Source organism: Erithacus rubecula, assembly GCF_903797595.1.
Source record: "Erithacus rubecula genome assembly, chromosome: 3".
Lineage (NCBI taxonomy): Eukaryota > Metazoa > Chordata > Aves > Passeriformes > Muscicapidae > Erithacus > Erithacus rubecula.
In genome coordinates this window covers 6,048,577-6,073,596 of record NC_136689.1, presented here as the reverse complement: position 1 = coordinate 6,073,596, position 25,020 = coordinate 6,048,577, and the positions used below count along the sequence as shown (strand labels likewise).

At 39.1% G+C, this 25,020-nt stretch overlaps 1 protein-coding gene across 13 annotated transcripts in view; it reads left to right on the top strand.

The window, feature by feature from the left end:
• The window catches only part of KMT2C (lysine methyltransferase 2C), a 190,884-nt gene that overhangs the window by 135,532 nt on the left and 30,332 nt on the right, over positions 1-25,020 (top strand). For 7 of the 13 annotated variants that reach the window (XM_079301725.1, XM_079301724.1, XM_079301722.1 and 4 more), the window contains 15 exons: positions 756-968; positions 3,625-3,753; positions 5,007-5,126; positions 7,561-7,691; positions 9,299-9,485; positions 14,698-14,802; positions 15,163-15,210; positions 16,346-16,483; positions 16,658-16,690; positions 16,772-16,891; positions 18,972-19,110; positions 19,375-19,589; positions 19,706-19,779; positions 22,347-22,529; positions 23,156-25,012. In XM_079301725.1, coding sequence (XP_079157851.1) covers positions 756-968; positions 3,625-3,753; positions 5,007-5,126; positions 7,561-7,691; positions 9,299-9,485; positions 14,698-14,802; positions 15,163-15,210; positions 16,346-16,483; positions 16,658-16,690; positions 16,772-16,891; positions 18,972-19,110; positions 19,375-19,589; positions 19,706-19,779; positions 22,347-22,529; positions 23,156-25,012 — 3,692 coding nt within the window. The remainder of the gene's footprint in view (positions 1-755; positions 969-3,624; positions 3,754-5,006; positions 5,127-7,560; positions 7,692-9,298; positions 9,486-14,697; positions 14,803-15,162; positions 15,211-16,345; positions 16,484-16,657; positions 16,691-16,771; positions 16,892-18,971; positions 19,111-19,374; positions 19,590-19,705; positions 19,780-22,346; positions 22,530-23,155; positions 25,013-25,020) is intronic. The other 6 variants (XM_079301728.1, XM_079301726.1, XM_079301720.1 and 3 more) reach the window with 4 other exon arrangements.

Sequence of the window (25,020 nt, the reverse complement as noted above, 5' to 3'; positions counted from 1 at the left end):
CATTATTTAATTGGCTCCAGGGAGGTGAAGCATCATTGCAACCTCTTCATTATTTGGCAATTCCCTGAAAGTTCCCAGGCTTCCACTTGCAGGGCCCCTGCACAAGTGACAAGGCCTTTCTGCATGGTGAATTAAGGAACATTAGAGCTTGTCAGTGGACTCAATTGTCCTTGAACAGCTTGAGGAGGAAGCAGTCTTGCAGGTCTTGGGAGACTTGGACTCTACCCACAATTTCCAATTTGGTTTTGAGAAGCTCACTTGATACCACTTGAGTTTTTTGTCTGCCTATAAAATAGAATTGATGACTTCTCTGAGTTTCCAGGAGTTCTTGGAGGTTAAGGTTGTTAATAAGATGAAGGTAAAGTGCTGAGAACTGGATGGTGGCTGATAATCAACAGGGACTCAAAGTATGACTGGCACAGTTTTCTATGGGTCCCAGTAATACAGAAATACCCTGCAAGGCACCAGTTTCCATAATCAAATTGTTCTTTCTAATAAGTGCTTGATATGAGTTATTTCATAGCAATGTAAAGGATTATTGCTGGATTTGACATCAGACTAAATCATAGAGCTGTAATTGTAAATGTGTAAGACAGTGTCAGATATCTCTGGTTTATTTATACCAATTTCTTCATTCACGGGTCAGCTCCATACATGTGGATTATTAACTCTTGTAAGTGCTATTCCTAAAAAATCTGAGACTTGTAAATTAAAAGAGTTTTCTATTGCTGTTATGATTCATTCAACTTTTATAGACCCACCGAAGACATACACCCAGGATGGAGTCTGCTTGACAGAATCCGGCATGTCTCAGTTACAGAGCCTCACTGTTACAGTACCGAGAAGAAAACGGACGAAACCAAAGCTTAAACTGAAGATTATAAATCAGAACAGTGTGGCTGTACTTCAGACACCCCCAGATGCCCAGTCAGAACACTCAAGAGATGGGGAGATGGATGACAGTAGAGGTAGCAGTCTACTTTTGGCATGTCTTGTAGCTTGGAGTGTTGCAGTACCTGTGTGTATTGCAAATATCTTTGGGAGTTTTTATTACACTGATACTCCTGTGTTCTCTACAGAATGTTTTATGGAAATTTCTTGAACAGTAGTCACAGCTCATTGGTGTCTATTTCAGGAATTTTCCTTGTTGTTCTGTTCATGGGTCATCCATCTTATAGGAAGCTCACCTTTCTAGGGCTGCCAACACTGGAAATAGGGGATGGTTTTTTTGTCTAATCTTTGGATTACCTGTGGGAAAAATTGTGCACTCACTAAGTACAAGTGTGCTCAAATTCAGTGCAAACGGTGTGAAAGTGCTGGCTCAGCAAAGCAGCCTTTGTATCACTGAGAAGCTGGTATTAAAATCAAGTGGGAGAGTGGAGTAGCTCTTTGCTGAGAGTACTTCCCTTTTCTGAAAAGGTAAGCTGATCTGAGGGTCAGTGGTCTGGGCTAACACTTTCCTGGTGCAGCACCATTGTCCTTGCTGTGCATCCTGAGAAGGGTGATGGCACAATAGGTGTTAATCCATGGCCTGGGGCAAGGCTTCTTCCAGTGGCAGGTGACAAAGTTACTGCATTGGTCGTGTAGGTGTCTCTTTGGAGAGGAACTGAGGCACACAGGCAGCCCACCTCCTCACAGTTCTGTTGATGCAACACTGTCTTGTTGATCAGATTAAATGTCATAAGAAGCTTATTTTAGCTACAGAGTGTACTTGAGATAACTGGCTAGTTCAGCCATCAGTGAAGTTTCCGTGTTGACTTGATAGAATTATTTTTCCTGTTGTTGAGCGCATTCTTACCCTCTGTTGTTGACTAGAACTATTCTTTTCTAAAAATAGCTTCCTTTTATTTCTTTATAACCTTTTAAACAGTTTGTATTTCTTTCAGTATTCACAGGATTTGATACATTATCCTAGCATTACATGGAGTCTGAAATTTCATCTCATACTTCCATATTCTCCATCAGCTAGGTTTTTGAAAGCAAAAAGTGTGTTTGAATTTGAAGGCAGCTAGTCACTTCCCTTGTTCTTTTTCAGTGGTTAATCATCTTTACTTTTAAAAATGTGTGCCTGTTTTCTGTATGACTTTTTCTGACTTCATTACCTGCTTGTTAGCTTCTACAGGTGGTAGGTCTTTTCAAATAGATAAAGGGATATGTAGATGTGATTGCAGGATGTGAAAGGAAAAGACAGAGCATCCACAACTTCAGTTTCAGTTCTGATCACCTTTTGTTGCCTTTTTGAGAGTTAAAGCACATTCATGTATGTGATGGGCTGGGTTTCCTTGAAGCTCTGGGTGTGTAGGGCTCTACTCTGCAGATGGAATCAGTGTCTGTCTCCGAACATCTGAAATTTTTGTATGAGCATCAGGGTGGATAAAGCTGTGCCATGGATTTGGTTGGAGAAACACAGTATAATAATCCCAGGGGAAAAGGAAAAAAAAAAATCCTTATTTTGACTCTTGATGTTCCAGGTGGAAAAAGAGGCTTTGTCTGAGAAAAGTGAGCTTATGGAATTTTGTTACCATCTCATCTGTAGGCTTGGATTGGGGTCAGCTTTCATTGGGTCTTCTATATTTTAGAGTCCACTTGAAAGCTGAGCTTGCTTTGGGAGCTTCAGCTTGGTGGCCTTTGTGACCCATTACTTTTTTGGTAAAACTCAGTGAGGTCTTTTTTAGTGGGGAAGTGTGGGCCATGACCTAGCTTGTGGAAGAGTGAGGGTTGCAGTTTCACAGCAAAAGTGGTGTGAAAGAGTCCATCTCTGTTATAACAGTATTTCTCCCTCTTACAGCTGCATGGGGTTTTCTTCCATCTAGAATTGTATACCTATATCCAAAGCTGAACATGAGAATTCCAGTATGTTTTCAGGGTTGAGAGTATATTTAACATTTCAGGTTTATGATAAAATGAAGATGCAGGGTCTTTTTGGGGATATCAGAAAGAATTACTTCCCTCTCTCTTCAACACCAAAGGCTTTTTAATGTCAGCATAACTTTATATCTGTTTCTACCCTACTTTCCCACAGAATATAAACTCTAACTTTGAATTACAGTCTTCATCTTCAAGGCTGAGTAATTCCTTTGGGCTGAATTTTGTATTATATAAATCAAATTCCTCTTCATAGATCAGTCTGCTTTCAGTCAGTCAAGCGACTTCAAGTCATGAACCCACTACACTAAAAGTCATTACACTTTACCTTCCAAGTGCAGGCTGCAGTTTTTAAGTGTCTTTTCAATAAAAAAAAAGCCCTGTCAGATGAAAGTGAGGAGGACAGTGAAGAAATGGAAGTTTATCTTGGTAAATTTGATTCATATTCTTTGATAGAATAGCTAGAGATTGCTCAGACACTTAGCACAGGCTCCAAAGGAGGTACCAAAAAATTTCTCTGATTCACATGTACTAATTATAATGTTTGCTGGTTTTGTCTAAACATCATTTCATAGAAAATGTGTGTGTAGATAGGATGGGTTTCCCAAAAATGTCCAGGGATTATGATGAAGTGTCACCCTTTCGAAAAATCTGTCATTCTCAACCAGTTTCTCATAAAACAGTCAGATGTGGAAATTTTGGGAAACATAATTTTCTTTCCATTTTCCAGTTAAAGTTACCATTGCCTCTTTTCTGCAGAAGGTGACCTTATGGATTGTGATGGAAAATCAGATTCCAGCCCAGAACGGGAAGCTGTGGATGATGATACCAAAGTGGCTGAGGGAGCTGATGGCATTAAAAAAAGGAAGCGAAAACCATACAGACCTGGTAGGATAAAGTAATTTAGATCATTGTGTGTGCCTTGTTACATTTTTTTCTGTATAATTACCAAAAAAATTAGGAAATGCTGTGAAACTCTGAGGTATTCTACTGCTTATTGTTGACTGTAGATTCTTTTCCCTATTCTGTTTAAAGTTCCCTTTTTTTCTTGTTGCCAAAACACATTTTTAAAGGTTGCTGGTCAGCAGTGCACTTGTTCTTGGTGTGCTTGTCAATTACTTGTAATGGTTCAGATCTGTGCCTTGTATTGATTCTTAACTTGATAGGAAATTGTTCTGTACTTCTATATTTGGTAGATTTTATGTGTTTATGTATATGTATATATATATATATATATATATATATATATATATATATATGAAAACATCTGAACTTCAGAGAACTTTTTGAAGTTATTTTACTTGTTTTCTGAAGTATTTTAAAAGAGCAGTTTGCCAGGCATTTGCAGATTATTTCTGACAGGTGAATTTTAATGAATTCAGTTATTGGATGAATTAATTTATTTTAATTTCTTTGTTCAGTTGACTCTTAATTATCCTGACTGAATTAATTAACTGGATGTCTTGGGTGCACAAACAGTTGAGCTGTATCCACGCAGAATATATCCATTAGTTATCCTTTAGTTTTCTGCAGCCAACAATTCCCCTGGAAAATGGAACAGATCTGTATCTGATGCATTTAGGTATATACACACCAACTGCAAAGGAGCAGGACCTCTACAGTCAGTCTCTATTGAAGGACTCAGGAGTTCCAGGCACTATAATGTTGATTAATTATCTTTTTATTTGGGATACATTCTTCTCTAGTAGCATCATTTGGAGTGGTGGGCTCTCTAGACCTATTTGCAGAGGATTTTTTGTGGTCCTTTGAGGTTCTTTAATAGGTTTCATTTGGTAGATTGACAGCTGATTCCAGCAACTCTTCAGTTTGCCCCAAGGGAGGGGAAAACCAACATCTGAAAGTTGCCAGGTTTGGTGATTTGAACTTCCTTGTGGATGTTCTACAATCCTGAAATTCTGATCATTTTTCATTGCATGTATACCCACTGACACATAAAAATTCAGAAATGTTTCGTAAAATTCCAAATGAAAATCTGAGATACTTCTCAAGTATCTCAGATTCATTCTTAGACATCTAGATGCAGCAGTCTCCTTGACCTGCAGAGTAATAATCTTGGCTCTCATTAATACTGTGAAACACAGTTTTTATTCAGTGTGTTGAATTTTTACTTTCTTGTTCAGGTATTGGTGGATTTATGGTACGTCAGAGAAGTCGTACGGGGCAGGGGAAGACAAAAAGATCTCTCTCCAGGAAAGATTCTTCTGGGTCTGTTTCTGAACAGTTGCCTGGCAGAGATGAAGGTAAGTGCAGGAATTTGGTGTTAAATGTTTCTTCATGCTTAATGCAGTAAAAACAGTACAGCTCATCACCATGTGTGTTTGTCATGATGGCTTTATTAATCCAACTGAAAATACCCATTCCTGCATAACTATAATTTCAACAGAATCCATGATGTACAAAGATGCTGAAACAATGAATTGCAGGCTGTTGCAGGAGATAAATAGTGAGAATTATTATCATTATTGTTGTTATTATTACTAAGTTAGATTTAGAGCAGTCCTCTTTCTGATACACCTTTCTCCAGGTGTAGCCCTGGTCCAGAGGTGTCTTCTAGACCATCAGTTTTAATACTCAGGAGTATTCCATATTCCATGAATGTGTCTGATCAATTCTTTTATATCTGTTTATGTTCTGGAAAATCCTTTATTAGAGAGTTTAGTGGTATGTTATTGTTGCATGAATAAATAATTCCTTTTTATTTTAAACCATTTATGGGATATTTAAGAGTTTCATAAGCTGTCTTAGTGTTTAATATTATGAAAGATTATTTTCTAAAAATCATAAAAATATTAATTTGTAATCCAGAAATATTTTCTAGATGTGTATCATATTTCCCCATCAGTGTTGCCTTTTCTAGGGCTGAAAAATCCTTGACTTAGTTGGTGTCTTTTCCCATGGCAGAGTCACTTTCGTGCCTCTGACACTGCAGTTCTCAGTACACTGGGCACCTAACAAGAAGTCAGATTTTATTCATGGACCTTTTTCTCTTCCTTGTTGTGTGTGATTAGACTAAATTTTTCCATCCAACTGGGGCTGCTCACACTGATCTAGAAAATGTTGAGGTATCATTCAGGGGAGATGTGGAATATGTTTAGTTCAGAGCCTGTTCCCTGGGAAGTCAGGAGAAGGAGGCAGCTGCTTCTAAAGGGTGGCTGATATCACCCCAGTTAAAGACACTGATCTCTGATTTCTCCTGTTACTCTCTCCTTTCTGTTGTTTTTTTACCTTTTGTAAAGTCAGATCAGTCTCCTGCTGTAGATTTAGTGGAAACTGGATTTTTGCTACAGCATCCAGACAGTATTATTAATCTAGCATTAAAGTGTTGTCTGTGCTTGCATTTGTAGAACTACTTCATAAAGCCAGTAACCATTTCTTTTATCAGTGCAGCCAGATATTTTAATTAAGTTCCCAGTCTTGGTATAGTGTTTGCTTTCTCTTTAATATTAGTGTTACAGCTGTGTTTCTGCTTTGTAAATAGTATTTCAGTGTGGCATACTGCCTTATTTCAGGTTGTACTGAAAATCTTGTGTTAGATCTTTTCATTTCCATAGGGGTCTGCTCCTTTAAGTAATTTTTTTTTAAATTGGCTAAAAAGCTAATTCCCCATTCTAAGTAACACTACAATGCATATTGTTAAAAAGGAGTATTCTTCAACAAGCATTTTTCAGTTGAAAGTTGGAGCTTCTTTTTGTCTGATCATACACAATTGCTAGTTGAGAAAAATACAAATCCTATCTTGCCAAGAGCCTGCTTCTCAGTGGCCACTGCTCATCAGCTTTACCAGGATTATTTTGCACCCTTGTTACATCCACTCCTTTTCTGTGTAAAACCTCCTTCTCAGACAGTGCAGAGGTCACAGTGTTGGTGAACCTCATTCCACTCATGGTGCTCTGGATATGCTACAGGAGATCACTGCAGCACAGAGCACAGCTGACTTTATTACCATGATAATATAGTTTCTTAAATAACTTGCCAGAGTCCTTAGCTTCATGTAATTTGCTTTGGCAAGACAGAAGGAGCAGGACTTGAAAAGTTCTGCATTACCTGCAGTGTTTTTCTTTCTCTGTTGTAATAAAATACTGAATGATTGATGAGTACTGTGTGCTTTTGTGTTTATTAGAAAAAGCAGTACCACTTTGAAATATGACAGCTGAATAAATGTGTAATTTTTCTTGAAGGGCTTCTTTATAGATTTCTTTTTCTAGGCTGTTCATTATTTATATGATAGTTCTTTCTCAGATTTAAAAAAAAAAATTACTTCTAATTTGAGAAAAAATAGTGTATGAAATGAAAGGTGGTTAATGTGTAACTCAGTATTGATGACAATGGAGATACTTGCTCAGTGGAATTGTCTTTTCAAATATCTGGTTGAATGGCACCTATAATTTCTGTCAAATTAGCAAATTCTTAGGTTGCCTGGGGATACAGAAGTTAAAGGTCTGTGTGTAGCTGGGAGGTACAGCAGTGGTGTGGCTGGTGTCACATGTGGCATTTCCTGCTGCCAGAGCCTGGGTGTCAGGGCAGTTCACAGCTGGAGAAAAGCCACCTCTGGAATGCAGCTGGAGTGATGTGCAGTAACCCATGCACCCAGAGGTAGCCACATGTGCTGCCACTGTACCTTTGCAGCAAAATACTGAGTGTTTTATTTGTTTGTGCCTGGATGTTCCTTTGTAGGTTGGACAGAGCAGCTGCCAGACACTCCAGTTGAGGAGTCCACCCCAGCTTCTGAAAGTACAGAGAAAATAAAAAAGCGTTACAGGAAAAAGAAAAATAAACTCGAGGAAACCTTTCCTGCCTACTTGCAGGTAAAGCTGGTGATCTGCTCTTCTTATTGGAAACTCTTTTAAAAGCCTAATCTTCATGTATTGTTTCATTTTTCATTTAAACCAGTAATGTTTCTTTTCTGATTCCAAATTGATGATTAAAGTGAAATGGGTTTTCTGTAAAGAATGTTCATGTGCTTGTACAGAAAACTGTATTATGTTAAATCTCCAGGATTCTGGAGAATCCTTCTCCATGTATTTGGATCTCTCCTTGTTCTGGGACAAGAGATGGGGTGGAAAAATCATTCCTTTGCTCTTTGAACTGATACATGGTTTTCCACATTCAGCCCTGTAGGATGTCTTAGCCTGATGAGGCCACTTCCTCAGCTTCTCATTTTGCTTTTTGAGGATTATAGAACAATATTTTCATGAGGAAAACTTGTTTCCTACAGTTTTATGGGTTTATATGCCCTGCATTTCCCTACCACAGAAATGTTTGCTCTTCCCTCCCATTAGTTTAATGGTGTCCCTGGCAGGTAAGAGACAGCAGTTGTGGATAGTAACCAGGGTATTAATGGTGATTGAGCAACTTTCTTTCCATTAATCAGGTTATGAAGTGGCTAGTTTATATATATATATATTTATGTATCTCACTAATCTGACTTGCTCTTCTCAGCCGCCTTCCTCATGGTGAAAAGAACTTTCCAAAGTTGCAACATCCATTGCCTTGTTGGTGTTCACCAACTTCATGGCACGAACTGTATTTGAATTGAAAGCAAAGAATTAACAGAGAGGCAGAACAGTTTTCTCTTTTAAAAATAGTTTTTAATAAGTGAAGGAATGGAAAAAAAATACTTTGAAAGAAAATCCTTAAACAACATTCTCTTTGGACTAATAAGGATAAATATTTTTAATGCATGTTTTACTACTGTAAAGCATAGAATTTTTCTTAGATTCTTTGTTAGTATTACAACAATTGCTACTGGAAAATCTATTTGTAGATATATTTTTAGAACCGTATCCTAAATCAAGATATTAAAGACAGCATGGAAACAGACAGGTTGTTATATAATAAATGAAGGTTGATTTGAAAATTTGATAGATTGTTGACAAATTACTGAGTATTCAGGCTTAGGTGAGTGATAGCTGTTGCATAATATTTTAAAAGCCACTTTTATAATGTAAGTTACATATATTCAGGTGTTTTGTTTTTGCAGTTGGACATGAGGATGATCTTGTGTAATGCAGTGCATGGTCATTCTTAAAATTTAAGCAGAATTCTAGATCAAGTTGCCCAGTCATGTGCCCCTTCTTCTGTATAAAGAGAAATATTTTAAATACTAAACAAATAGATAGATTATAACACTGTATGGGTACACTGTCTGTGCCACATATGTGTAAAGAGACTTAAAGTTTTTCTGTACAATCTAAGGCATGAATTTAATTCTAAAACTTTGGTAATGTAGCTGCCTCAGGGAAGTTGTATTCACTCTGCACAGCCTGGAAAAGATGTTGCCATACTGGAATGTTTCTGAGACTCAGACTGTGTTTTTATATTCTTGGCTTTTAATTTTAACTTTCTCATTTACTCAAATTTTTCTGTCAATACTGTGTTCTTCCTACATTAAATCATTTTGTCATCTTTGCAGGAAGCTTTCTTTGGGAAAGACCTCCTGGATACCAGCAGACAGAGCAAGATGAGCCTGGATAGTTTACCTGAAGAGTCACTTCCACTTTCATGTAAAACAAACTTGGCCACCAGTTTCCTGGATCCTTCATCTGATCCCCTTCTTAGCTCCACCTCCACTCCAGCTCAGGCAAAACTGGGACCTCAAGGTAAACAAACCTAAACTTAGTGATAATTGAGTCATTTGATTTTATTGTGGTGACTGGGGCTTTTCCACTCTCTTTTCCACTTTCCTCCCACACTTTATCTGATGTATTTTTTGGCATTCTATATATGAACTGTCCTTGTGAGGTTAACTAACACTGATATTCAGTGATATTCTTCTCAAGGGCTCCAGCTGTTTCAGAAAGAGCTGTGGATGACACAACAATTGGCACTAAATGCAAATCTGCAACATCTTGACTATAATATCCAAGGCTATAAAATCCATGAAAATCAGCTCTTTGTAAGAAAAAGCATACAATTCCTTACAGAAGAAAACACAGATTCTCTCATTAAAAATATTGTAGTCTAGTGAATACTAGGTGGATGAATATCATCCAACTATTCTTTTCTTTACTGTTTTAGATTATTTTAGGTTGCCAGTCTCCTCGGAATTTTTGTTTCACCATGTCCTTTCTGAACATGAGTGCCCTTTCCAGGTACAGTTTGTAGCCCCTAGGCAATCTTTTGCTTCTGCTATTGCAAAACCTTACAGAAGGTTCTGCTGAGAGTTTTGCAAATAGCCAGAGGATTATGAAGTGCTGCTGAAAGAGCAGCCTCACACAAAAGAGCAATTAAAACCTTACTGACTCCTTCAAATTGTTTTTTTCTCTGTCTTGCAGTATGTGTTGTTAGATAGAGGTATCTTTATTTTTAAAACCTGCTACTATTTCTATTGCATATTAATTAATTTATAGCTTGTGTTTCAACTGATCCCCAAAGTTTCTCCATTTAAAACTGTTTGTACACACTATCACAGCTTCCACTGTCCAGAGAGTCGTTTGAAGAAATATCACCTATTTGTGATTGTTACTCAGTGAAAATCTGCTAAATCAAAAGCAAAAGGCTGTATTATAATTAAACATTGATTCTTCTACAGTTGAAGTTGTGAGTAATAGAGAATGCAGAAAGTAACTTCTTGTGAAGGTGAAGCTGCTGGAAAAGAATTGTTGCATGATCTGTATGTCCTTAGTTCCAGCACTAGGAGAAAATAAGCTCACTATGACTTTTTTCCACCCTGGCTTTCTTTTGAAGCCAGAGAAATTCAACTTCAGAGGTCTTTGCTGGCCTATCCAGCTGCAGGCTTGAAGTCACTAATGTGTTCATGTGTTATGGTAGTACAGGGTTTTAGAAATTCTTGTTGGTGTTAATTTAATGTTCTATTTTTCTGAAGTCTGAAAGTTCTTCATAAAAAAGCAGAGTTGTAAAACTTAGTAATTTCATCTTCTTTTTATTAATAAATAAGTAATAAAGAGGTTGCTGTTGGTAAATAAATCTCTAGCAATGGCTTTGTGGATACCCTACTGTCTTTCCCATTTGATATGTGAGACATTCAAAGGACAGTGCTTTCTGGCCATAGGAATGTTCTCAACTCAATTGTGTTTCTCAGTTCTCTTGCATCTGTTCAGATTTCCAGCCAAAATTGTTTCCAGATTGAGCTGTTTGGTGTAGTTGGGGTACCAAGGGGTGAACTCATCTGCCAGTGTTGATCAGTTCCAGTGCAGTTCTGAACTCTTTGCCTGTGACTTTGTGGGGCACAATTACTTACACAACAGCATGTCCCCATTGAGAGGCCCTGGTTCACTGTCTAATTGCTGAGCTCCCTTCTGGCTGGAGCTGCAGATGAAAACAGTGTCCCAGGGCACCTGTGATGTTTTCATCATTTCCATACAAACCTGGCTGTGGAACAGGAACAACATGAACTGTTTGTTCCCTGCACTGGGTGGGCTGCAGGACTGTGTTGTCACCAACTGTGCTGTTTTCCTACAATGTCACTTCCCACAAGGATTGCTGACTCCTGTGAGAGTCCTCCTTTAATTGCACAGGTCCTTTCCACAAGGAAAATGTTCTTCTCTTGGAAAATCCATTTCTGTAATCCCAGGATTAAGGGTTAGATATGTTTGTTCATCTTCCAGAGAGCTCTCAAGCATTTAAAGAAGTGATCCTGCTCTGCTTTCCAGCAGGTACCCAGCACTGCTGGGGAGGGCAGTGATGTATTCAGGCTGCTCCTGAACTGACAGTGCATTTCAGGGACATGTTCTGTGATTTATTTGTTCTCACACCTTTGTTAAGGGTGGCTGAACCTTTCACTAGCAGGATTGCAGTAGTGATGGGGATTTGCAGAGCTGGACAGCAGAAGTGTTTGGGAGTACTTTGTTTACTGTTAATTTCTAGAAATTGTGACTGAAGTGAGCTTTAGGCTCCCAGCCCTGCTCTTTGTCTGGCAGAGAGGTTGCTGTTTTTATTTTTAGTTATAAAATTCACCTTTCCTATTGTTTTTATAACACGTGGCACTCTGTGCACACTGTTCTGCATGGCACCAACCCTTAAAATCACTGTGCTGGAGGGGAGTGCAAAGGTTTGCTCACAGGTCTTACTGTCTGTTCATGGGTGAAGTTGAAGGTGTTGATTTAGATCTGTTCCATTCTGAGGAATGTCTCCCTCTCTCTTGAGTTTCCTGACCTGTGTGTCCCTGATGAAAAAGAAGCCACTTGATGAGGTGTGTTCTGTGAAGGCTTTGGCAGTATGACCTTTCCTTTAGTTTGAAATAGCTTAAATTCAGTGTATTTTTTTCTGGAAGTGCTGAAAAAGTCATCTGTTCAAGTGAGATCTCCAGAGAATGCTAAAGAAATCGTTCCTAGACAAAAGGAGAGGATTTGTCTGAGTCTCTGCAACTGATTCAGGTGCTGCTGAGCCATTTTCTAACTAGAAATGTTACTATGGGATTAAACATCTTGGGGTGGCTGCAGCCTTGGGAGAGGCATTTTTATGATTTTAGAACTACATAAATAAATAACTGCATTTGAGGGATCAGGATCACAAGATAGCATTAGAACTGTACTCTCTTAGACATCCAGTATTACAAGCAAATTATTTTCCTTGTTGCTGTTGTCTTGGCTTCCATCTCTGTTCTGAAAAGAGTCAAATTAATGAGCAGTATTGAGCTATTTGTTTGGCAGCAGATGTCAACCAGCTATTGATTGTGAGCTGAAGCAGCTGACTCAAGTGATTTTGTTGTTTCCAAGATAATATTTAACACACATGGAATTAAAACAAGGAAAAAATAGAAGAAAAAAAGTAAAAACATGCTTTAGATTATATGTCTTGTGTGAGTTTTATGGATTATAGACTCTGTCCCTCTGCTGTTACCAACACTCAAGTCTTTTTATAGACTTAACAAACTCCATTTTGAAAGCAGGATGGTTTTTTCCCTTTCCTCATCTGAAGGCCACTGTAGAATCTGATTTCCTTTCATAGTTAGAGACCCTCAAATTTGAAGTCTGAATTTATTCATGGCAAATTTGTAGCAACAGGTGGTTAACTTTGTGATCTTTAAACATTAAATCTTTTCACCTGAGCTCTTCCCAGCTACTTATACAATATATTTTTATTCACATTTGAAGTTGAATTGTTAGGGACTGTTCCCTAGCACAAGGGCTGTGGAGAAAAGCACCATAACATAAAATGTTAGAGAAGAATTAAAGTCTGCCAATACAGTCCCAATGCTTCCTTCATGGGCTTTTTTTCTCCCTGTTACTTAGCTGGAATTGAGGAAAGTTAAAGAAGAGCTAAAATCAGTCCTTCAGCCAGCTGAAGTCATTACATCACCTTGTGGTGCCTGGTGTTATAGTTACTTGCATAATTAGACCAAATTGACAGAAGGAAACAAGTATCTGAAAAAACCCAAACAAACTTTTAAAAAACCCAAAAAGCAACTCACCAAACCCCAGCAACTAGGTTCTGTTGAGAGACTGTCATTTAACAGTATTTTTGTCAGGTACACAAATAACTATGCCTCAAAAAGTGGTGTGGTTTTGAGGCACTTTTAGATAGTTTTGCTGGTCTCAGTAGGAGCTGTATCTGTTTGTACCTTTAAATGGACTGGTCCTTACTGGCTTATTAATCCACCTTATTGAATGGCAGATACAGAACCTGATTTTATTAGGGTGGTTTCATCTTGTCTGCATTACAAAGGGTAAAAATGAAGAATGAAAATAGTTAAGTGAAGAAAAACAATTTTCATTTGACTTGATAATGGAAGAAGGGTTGTCTCTGAAAATCAGCAAAAGTCACTTGTAATTCATTGTTAAATTTAGCAGCTTGGGAAGTTACCTCATGGTAGAAGTAAATCCTTGGCACCAGGCTCAGAATTAAGCTGTATACTTTCCTGGGGCAGTTGGATTGTAACCATGGGAAATATATCTGTATTTGTGTGAAATGTGTGTGTTCTTTGGCTTTCTGGTCCCTCTTCAACCTGGCCATATCTGTTTGTTTTCCATACTGTATGTTTTATGATTTGTATTAATCCCTTTTTTCTGTTTAATTATATTTGCCATCTCATCATGTTTTATTGGTCTGGCAGTGATTGCTTATGTAGTCATGACATTCTGCAGTTTTACTGAAAAATATTTTCCTCAACTTTTATTTGTTTGTTCAACATTTTTTGCAAATGTTGCACATCTGTAATAGTCCAAAGCAGCTAGTTAATAAAACCAGATGGGCCATGTGGAGTAATTCATCTCTAGTGAATTGGAGGTCAAGAAGATAATAGTATCCAGAATTTATTATTTAATATTAAAGAATTTATTGCTAGACCAGGCCAGTTTTTCCTAGATGGCAAACAAACATGACATTACTGTCTCTGGCTGTTCTCACTCCTTCAGGTTTTCTTACTTACTCTTGCTTCTTACTCTTAAATTTCACTTCCCTATCAGGGTATAGTAACTAGTTCTTTCTGTATTAAGAAAGAGAGTGGTGATAAAAGAAGTAACTGATTACCTTTTAAAAAAAATTCTTTGTAGATTACTGTGAGCTGTCCTATATAAAACCTGTTTGTTACTCATTCATGGGCCTTTGTGTCTTAGAGGTTGCAAATTCAGAGTAGATTTTGGGATTATTTTCCCCCTGAAATCACCCAATCTTTGTTTCACAGGATGTGATCACATTATCACTTTTAAAAAGACTGAACAGCATAAGCACATGTGGGTGGCTCAGTCCTGCAGGGAGGGGCTGCTGGTCAGCACAGTCTGACCCCAGGGACCCTGCAGTTTAACATCACAGGAGACCCTTAGAGCCTGCTGCAGCTGTGTTTGAGGCTGCAACTCTAGAACATCACCAGAGGTGCAGAAATGTTGATTTTGTTCATTGCATCTTCTACAGGCAGCACCGACGATCCTTTAGCTGATCTTTCTGAGGTCTTAAATACTGATGATGATATTCTTGGCATTCTTTCTGATGATTTGGTAAAGTCTGGAGATCATTCAGGTATGTATATCCATAGAGTCTCTCTAGTAATTGTTCCCTTTTTTTTGTCTTTATTATATATGTATTTGTTGTACTGTATCTGTAGGTTATGCTCTAGGTAATTTCAGATACAATTTTCATATCTTAAGAATACCTTGGTTTGGAATGACTTTGGTTTATTGTACCAAAAAAAACCCCCAAACTTGTCAGCATTTTGTTTTTACTTTGCTCCTTGCTTTGCTGCTTAAGAGAGGATAAAATGTAGCTGCCGTTGTCTCTCATACCTGCGTAGCTTTTTTCAGCATGCAGCTTTTTCTTTACTTTTTTTTTTTTTTGTTTTCATGTTGTAATCATCCATTTTATCTGGTTTGGGTCCTGTAGGTCTTGATTTATGCACTTTCCAGGTTGAGAACTCACCCTCCCCATTTGGTAAGAATCTAAACAATGGATGGTCCATGGTTAGCAGTAGCCCTCTTTTCCTAGTGGTTTTAGCTGAAAGAACTGCATGTGTAGAAATTACTTCTCCTTTACTGTGTCACTAATTCATGTTTCATTTTCCACTCTGTGGTGTTTGAGTCTAACACAACCTCTAAACTCTTCACTCTGCCTTTAAGAGTCCTGCATCAAGTTTTGCTTACAGCTTTTGAAAACCTTCCTTAGTTTTTTGTGTTTCATGATACAAATCCATGCATTTTCTTGCTGCCACTGTAAATATTACTTCCTGTAGTAGTGTGTAGTTTTTATCATAGTTGTATATTTTGTAAATGAAAAGCATTTTTATCAGTGTGAGTATATTACAGCATGATTAAAGCAGTTAGTATTCTTTTGTTTTCACTGAATAATGGTTCATCACTTTATGTAAAAGACAGGTTGACAATAAGTAGAATGGCATGTTTCATTATTTTAAATTTGGAGTTGTTTGGTAATTATTACAGAAATATATTTTAAATACTAAAGGATATAATTCTTTTTTCCCAGATTTTTCTCATTTGAGAGATTTCTTGACTTACAATGAATGTTAGGAAATGTATGTAGTGAGTTTTCTTAGTGAAAGCAAATCACTTTGATGTTACCTATAACAGTAAGGATTTGTTTTTGAAAGATAAACTTCTGTAATTTGTTTTATATTGGTTATATATCAACAGCATTTCAGTAAATATTTTGTGTAATATTTGAAGTGAAAAACATTTGAAGTGAACCTTATGGCACATGAGGATGCACCATGTATATTTCTGGTGTGATTCTTTTCAAAATGGGAAAAACAGTTAAAGTGGAACTATATACTGAAACCTAGACATTTGAAACCAAGCTGAACCTAAACTCAGTAGTCCCATTCTTCCAGTTGCATTATATTCAATTAACATTCCTCAAAAAATACAATAAACTGGAGGTAAAGAGTTGGAAGGTTTTTTTACCTCTTCTAATCATTGTTTTGTTTTGCCTTACTTTTCAAATATTAGAAAGTCTTGGTTTAATTGACAGCTGAATTCTAGAGGAAGGAAACAGGGAAAATAAAAATAAATTTTGTTCTCTGTTTCTAATTTAATATTCTTTCTTCCTGCAGCTGGATTGGATATTGGCCCCATCTCTGATGATCCTTCTTCTCTGCCTCAGCCAAATGTCAACCAGAGCTCACGGCCACTGAGTGAAGAGCAGTTAGATGGAATCCTCAGTCCAGAACTAGACAAAATGGTCACAGATGGTAATTTTTTTCCCCTTAATCTTGGTCTTCTACAGAACTTATGTAGAAATAATATTTTCTTTTTTCTTTCCCACAAATGACACAACTCTGTATTGTAACAGACCTATTAGGACTTGCTTGCACAATTGTCTCCTCTTACGAATACTTACCTTGTGTTGCCTTTACTTTGTCCAGGTGCTATTCTTGGCAAACTGTACAAAATCCCAGGTACGTGTTCTGATCTTCCTCCTTTTTATGGAACACAGTTCACAAGCAATGCCAGCAACTCATGCAAAATGTTTTTTGCAGAGCTGGGAGGGAAGGATGTTGAAGATTTGTTCACAGCTGTGTTGAGTCCAGCAGCCACACAGCCAGCTCCTCTGCCACAGCCTCCTCCCCCACCACAGCTCATGTCTTTGCACAGCCAAGGTATGTTCCTTTGGTGAGCAGCAGCCTGGCCAGGAGAGTTGTGCACCTTTTAAATGCTGATGTGGATGTAGGACATGTGGATGCTGTGCAAAATTGTGGAATCTGCCATTGTTGATTTGTGAAATATTATTCTAAAGCTGTTCTGAAGGGAGTATGTGATCAACATCCATGTTGCTTATAGAAAAGGACAGTTATTTGAGATTTTTCTGACATATTGCTACTTTTATTTTAGCTGACACTTAGATGGTTTGGAAATTAGTCTGTGATAAAGCATGTGTTCTCTTCTGACTTCACTCTTTAATTACTTTTGAGTACCTCCTCTAGGGTAAGGCAAGAGTCTGTGTAATGCTGAGTTTACTGACTCTTAATTTCTGTAAGACTGCAGTTTAATGTATTAGCTAGTCCTAATAGAAAGGAGGCTAAACAAATGTAAAATTTATCTTGGAAATTATACTTTATTTTTCCTAATTACTACTAAAATTATCATGACTTGATACAGCATCTTGCTCTTGTATTGAAGGCAAGAGACAGATTGGTTTTATTATTGTTATCAGTAGAGCTGTTTTTTAAGCCATATGTGTGAATATAATTGAATGTGCTCCTTTTCTCATCAGACATCACCTCCAGTGGGTTTTACATGAGCTCTTGTAGTGTTCACTCTTTAATGCTGGTACTACAAGACTGCTTTGCTAACTGATTTGACCAGTGAATTAATAATAAGAAAAAAAGAAGTGATTTGTTTCCTAGTTGGATTGGTTTTCATAAAAATTAAATACTTCAAAGCCTCTTAAAAAAGAGTGTTTTAAGTAAATAATGAGTTGATTCAAAGCAAAAGATAATATAGATACCATTGCCTGTTTCACAATTATTTGAGACGGGGACAGCTCCAACATTTGAGTTCTGTAAGATTGTTCATCTCCTTCCTGTGGAAGCTGCCATGATAACAAAGTTTCAGATTTACAGTTTGGTTCTGCTCCAGTGGAATGATCCACACGTTTCTGTGAGATAAACACTTCAGTAATGGGGCAGCTTGCATCAAGTTTTAGCAATTTCAGATAAAATTATTGTGCTTTCCTCATAAAGACCTGTGAGCACACAGTGCAAACCAGAGGCCTGACTCCATCCTGTTTGTTTGCCAAGTCTTCACAGTTATTGCGGTGTTTACCAGCACAGTACCCTTCTCTTAAATTTTGTGTTACAACTGTAGTTGCTGCACAGCTTACATAACCTTTAGATCAGAAACAGTCTCCTAAAGTGGGAGAATGGTACAGTGTCATCCTGCAGATGCATCTGATTCCTGATCTACTTCTGTGCCTTTAAGGAAATACTGGGGCAGCAGTTATAATCTCACTTAAGTGATGTGATCCAGAGGCCAGAGTTAATTCTGTGTAGTAACATCTGCAAATACCATCTGCTGGAATGAATCTGCCTGTGCCACATTTGTAATACTGTAATCAAATAAATAACATTTTCTGCCTTCGTACTGCTAGGCTGGACATTTAATTAGAAAATGCTAATGCTCATTTGAGTAGAGTTATCTGTTTCATTGGTTACAAATTAGGGAGTTAGTAGATAATGAGTCTTACTTTGGTACAATGCTCAGGAGTCTTAGAAGAGAAGATGTTTAATTCAGGTGGCTAGTGATCATCCTGCAAGGACTGAAAACCACCTCTTCTCCATGACTTGCTGCCTGAATCTGGGTCTAACAAACATGGAGACCATTAATTAGCTTTTTAAGTTTATTACCTCAATATAAAATACAGTGCCGTGGCATGGGCTGCTGCAAAAGTTTTGAGAATCCATTTTTGAAAATATGGTATTTTAGACAAGGAAAAAAAAAAAAGATCTGCAGGAATGTGATAGAGTAGAAAAATAATCCTTTAAAGCTTCTAGAGAAGGATTTTAAACTGATATAAAATATTTTCCAAAAAAGTAGGGTCAGCACTGTAAAATTTTGAAGTGATTTGTTTTTCGCTAGAGATGACATTGTTTTCTCAGTGAAAGGTTCCATCTCTGCCTTAGAAACAGTCACCCTTGAAAAATTAAATTAGTAACTAAAGCTTAAACAACTTCTTTGCAGGAGAGAATGCTTTTCCAAGAGTGCCCCTCATGAATGGTCTGATTGGCCCCAACCCTCATCTCCCTCACACGGCTCTGGCTGCTGGAGGTGGGCTGGGCACCTTCTCTCCCATTACACAGCAGCCATATGCTGATGCCAGGTAAGTCCACCTGGGGAATAAAAAATACTTACTGTATTTACATTTAAAAAAAATAAATATGAGTAATAAAACACCTGGAGGGTGTTGTTGGTTACTAATAATGTGATATTATTAGTTCTTGACAGCCACCACAAAACCTTGTTTATTCTTGCAGTGTGTTCACTGCTGAATAGCAAACAGAACGAGTCCTTTGCTAATTGAGGGTTGGTCTGTTTTGTTGTTTTTATGCAATCTGTAAAACAAACCCCTTTTCTGTTCTGTCAGGGATAAGAATCCAGCCTTCAATCCAATGGTGAGTGATCCCAACAGCTCATGGGCACCCACTGCTCCACCCCTGGAAGGTGAAGGTGATACCATGTCCAATGCTCAGAGAAGCACCCTGAAGTGGGAGAAAGAAGAAGCTTTGGGTGAAATGGCAACTGTAGCACCTGTGCTCTATACAAATATCAACTTCCCTAACCTGAAGGAAGAATTCCCAGGTGAGTGATTTACTGAATCAGACTGAATGTTTTTCAGCAGTTGGTGCATCTTGATTTGAAAGTATCTCAAATAGACTTACTATAGCCTTGTGTATTGACACATTTTTTGGTTGCAGACTGGGCTACAAGAGTGAAACAAATTGCTAAACTGTGGAGGAAGGCAAGCTCTCAGGAGAGGGCTCCCTATGTGGTAAGAACAATTCCCACCCGCTTTTGCATGCTTCCAGCAAAGATACATTTCATTTATAAGGTGGTGGTGTTTTGTTTTGTTTTGTTTTGTTTTTAATAACTCAAGCCCTAGGTTTAGTGAAAGTTCCCTTACTCCAAGAAAACCTTTTTAATTTAAGTCTGAATACTTCTACCTGTATTCTTTGTTTTTCAGTCTTGGAATAAATTCTTTTAGTACTGTGCAATCTAAAGACATCATGTGCGATGAGAACATTTGTGGCTCCCACTGCCTCTCAGCTGCATTTGATTAATGCCTCAAGTTGTCTTTACTTTGTCTGTTTCTACATAGAATTTCACCAGTTTCTCCAGAAGGATAATAACAAATGATCATGAGATTTCTCTCCCTTTCATCATTCCCTTTCATTGGGCTATTCTTTTTTTTGTCCCCATTAGAGTTGCTGGAGTCTTTCAGCTGTTGAACTAACAATTCCAGAGGTGTCAGTGCTCACACCTCTGCTTTCCTTGTTTGCTTATACTCCTACTCTTCTTGGTTTACTGTTCCCTTTTTCTGCTTACTCTCTTGTGTTGCTTTATATGGAAACTCTTCTGATATCTTCTGATATCCATTTTTATGATACCATTTTGTGGGGAGCATGAGGGACTCAATTTTTCTCTACAAAATCATTCACCTTCTTCACATCTGAGTTAACTGAACAGGTACTTGTAGCAGCTATCTGTGGTTATATGATCATTAATTTCATCCTGCAGAACTTCTGCCATTCTATGGGAGTGACCCTTAAGCTCTGTTAAAGCCTATGTGAATCCGAATCTCAGAACCTAGATTATTGATTCATTTGGACTTTCCCAACAATTGTGGGCAAATGTACTTTTCTTTAACTTCCATTCTCTCATGGTTTTCATCTTTGTTTCTTCACAGCAGGAGTTGGATGATCATTCTCACTTTGCAAGTTTCTGTGTATTTTGCAGTTTTTAATCTCTTAGCCTTCCCCTACCTGCCCCTTTTTCATATAGTCCCATCAGTAAACAAACTTTATTCCTCTGCATGTTGATGACTTAGAGTTTAGCAGTACTGCATCATCTTCTCAATTCAAAATTGCTCCAATCTCTGGCTTAAGAGGATAAATCATATCCCAAACTCATTGTAAGAAGTGAAGTACTTGATCTTTCTGAAACCCTTTCCACTTGAAAGAATAATTCTCTTCTTCTCTTTCTTCTTTGTATCACTGAACCATGATCATTATTTTTCTTTTTATTCAGTGTTGCAATTTCAGCACCTTTGAACCTCTATGTCACCTTACCCATGCTGTAGTTAATCTTGGTGATTCCTTCTTTGTAGTATTTATAAGACAATACCCATTTACATAGGTGGCATTTACAACTTCACAATTACTTTTATTTCTGGTTGCTTATTTTTCATTGTTCTTAAAAAATGCAGTCATATCCTTGTGATGGGTATCTGAAAGTCAGCAGCACAAATTACTTCCTTTATGTACAGGAGGAGAGTGCATGCTCCTGCACACCAATATTTACACAGCAAGATGTAGTAATTCTTCTCAGAACACTCCTTGTGCTCTGGCCATGCAGCTCCTGCAGGTATTCCTGGCATTGTTCACACAAGAAGCTGCTGTGCTGCCTCTCCTGAGGGACTTGCACTCTGAGGGGTTGAGTGAAGGCTGAAATGAAATTCAGAGGAGTGTTAGTAAATTTTCACTGTAGACTTTTTACTTTACTTAGCATGCACAATCCCATCACTTACAGGGAAAAATGACAGTGATTTTTCTGCTGCTGTGACATTGGTGCTCTCATCCATGTCACTGTTTCATTGTTGGGGGGGAAATATTAAGGCCTTTTCCTCTAGGCAACCCCTATTTGACAGCTGCAAATAAATTTGCGAAAAAGAGGATGTGAGGGTTTGGTTCAGAAAAGAAATCACATCCTAGATTGGTAGTGAAACAGGCTCTTTGTAACTTTAAAGTGTCACTGTGGCTGTAAAATGCCTCATTGAAGAGGAATTGCTGTGTCTCCATACAGTTTTTCCTGATCCATAAGCCTGCATCCTATGTTTATACTGTTAACTGTTAACAGACTCAGATCTTTAGAGGTCATTTAATGGACTAGACTGTATTTTTCTTGTCATTGAAGTTCTCCACATTAGTGGCCTTTATTGATCCAAACATCATCTGCTGTGCTCAGCCTTCACATTGTAGACCACACCAATATGTGATTTGAAAGGTAAACTGGTGGGATTAACGATTTCTTGGCACAGCACAGTGCCTGGAACAGACACCCTCCTGTACAGAAAAGCTTTGCTAATAGGTTTACTAATTTACTAATTACCAGTAACCTCTTAGTTCCTTCCATATATGTTAAACACAGAATTTCTGCAGAGGTGTGAAGTATTTTCTGTTTGGAATTCTTTTTGAAGTGCATAATGTCATTTCAGCTGGGATGTGTGTGATTAAAACAGGCTGTACAAACAATTTGGTGATAAATTTTGTAGGAATAACAGATGCAGTGTGCACATTTAGAAGAAAATAAGTCCTAACTGCATCTTTTCTCTTGTTCCAGCAAAAAGCCAGAGATAATAGAGCTGCTCTGCGCATCAATAAAGTACAGATGTCAAACGACTCCATGAAAAGGCAGCAGCAACAGGATAGCATTGATCCCAGCTCACGCATCGACTCCGACCTCTTTAAAGATCCATTAAAACAGAGGGAATCAGAACATGAGCAGGAATGGAAATTCAGACAGGTGTGTAGCATTTAGGGTGTTTTGTTATTTTCTCCCTGCTTTTTATTGCGTTGTGGGAATCTGTTGTAATAAAATCAGTTTGGTTCTTTCTTTGTAGAGGAGTGTACAGTCATCCATTCTGCTTGGGTAGAAAATAAATGTTATCAGAAGATAATCTGCTTGTAAAAAACTTTTCTTTAAATTTTGACTCTTTAATTCTGTGTATTATAGAAACAGGTTGTTCTTTCTCTGCATGGGTGGTCAGTGCAGTAGGTTTTTTATTACATACCCTTTATTGCAGTAACTTTGTCCTGCAGACTGCTGCCTCACATGGGGCTGGGTGTCTCTCAAAGCCCACACCATTGCTGCATGTCAGTATCCTTTGTCTTCTGAGTATAAGGCTGGAAGGCAATGATGCTCTTTAGGCAACCTGGGAAATGCTTATTCCCTGGTTAACAAGATGCGTGTCGAGGTAGTTGAACTTCACAAATAGCTAGACTCTGTGCTCTCATTGCATTTAAATTTGTAATTATTTGTAACTGATATTGGATGTGTCCTGAAGTTTTAGTTACAGATTCAGTCATTAGAAAGATTTTAAATACACTAAACTTAGAAGTGTAACATTTTTCCTTGTGATTTTAAAACAGCAAATGCGGCAGAAAAGTAAGCAGCAGGCCAAAATAGAAGCCACACAGAAGCTTGAACAGGTGAAAAATGAGCAGCAGCAACAGCAGCAGCAACAGCAGCAGCAGCAGTTTGGTTCCCAGCAGCTCCTGAGCCAGTCTGGCTCAGACACACCCAGCAGTGGGATCCAGAGCCCCTTAACACCACAGACTGGCAATGGAAGCATGTCTCCTGCACAGCAGACATTCCATAAGGATCTGTTCACAAAGCAGCAGCTCCCTGCTACGCCCACATCAGCGTCCTCAGATGATGTGTTCCTAAAGCCACAAGCCCCACCTCCCACTCCCACCCGAATCCCAGTACACGATTCACTGTCTCAGCCTCAGACTCCTCAGACATCATCACAACAGATGTTTTCTCCAGGTTCCACAAACACGAGGCCTCCTTCTCCGATGGATCCATATGCTAAGATGGTGGGAACACCCAGACCAGCACCCATCAACCAGAACTTTGTTAGGAGGAGCAGCATTGCCCCGTTAGATTCCTGTGCAGCACAGCCCATCTCTCGGGAGCCGTCGGGGAGCAGGCCCTCGCCAGTCAGGGACTCATGTTCTTCATCTCCAGGCAGCAGCGACCCCTATGCAAAGCCACCAGACACACCCAGGCCTGTCCTGCCATCAGAGCAGTTCTCCAAACCACTGGGAGTCCCACGGTCACCCATAGTTATGGAGCAGTCAGGGAAGGTTCCTTTAGCTGCTGGAAGCAGCGATCCATTTACTAAGCCGGCCCCTAGGACTGACACGTTTCAGAGACAGAGAGTGAGCTCTGCTGATCCCTATGCACGGCCTCCATTGACTCCAGCTCCTGTGGATGGGAGCCCTGGACCTTTCAAAACTCCTCTGCGCCCTCCCCAGTCCCCTCAAGATCCTTACTCCTCCATGCCAGGCACGCCCCGGCGCGTTGCTGTGGATCCCTATGAAAGGCCCCCTCTGACCCCGAGGCCGGTGGATAACTTCTCCCATAACCAGGCCAATGATCCCTACAGCCAGCCTCCCCTCACTCCCCACCCTGCCATGAAGGAGCCTTTTGCCCACCCGTCGCGGGTAGTGCGGCAGCAGGGGGATTCTTTCCCTCAGCCCGGGCCCATTTCCAGGCCAGCTTCTCAGGACCCTTACTCCCAGCCTCCAGGTACTCCTCGGCCAGTTGCTGATCCTTATGCCCAGCCCCCAGGAACTCCTCGTCCCACCACAGTGGATCCGTATATGCAGCAGCCTCCAACACCAAGACCTGCTCAACCAGCAGATCTGTTTGCTCAGTCCCCAGCAAGCCAGAGACATTCTGATCCCTATGCCCAACCTCCCGGAACACCGCGGCCAGTTCTCAATGATCCTTACTCTCAGCAGCCAGCAACCCCCAGGCCAGGGATTCCTGAGAGTTTTAACAGACCTGCCATGACAAGGCCAGGACTAATACCAAATAGAGATCCTTTCCTGCAGACACCGCAGAGCAGGTTGCAGGGCACTTTTGTCAGGCCATCAGACCCATGTTCTCAAACTCCCAGGTCTGCAGGACCTGCAATAACAGATTCATTTAGCCATGGTGCAGCTACTCCAGCACATGACCCATATGATCAACCACCAATGACTCCAAGACCTCAGCCAGAATCTTTTGGAACTGCTCAGCTGGCCCATGATGCTGCCGAACAGCCACGGCCTGGATCCGAGGGTACCTTCAGTGCATCTGGAAATTCTCCAATGACTTCTCAAGGACAACAGTTTCCCAAAGTTTCCCAAGTTCCTGGCCCAGCACCCACCACAGGAGTAACAGATACACAGAATACCATGAATATGTCTCAAGCAGATACTGAGAAGTTGAGACAGGTGAGAAT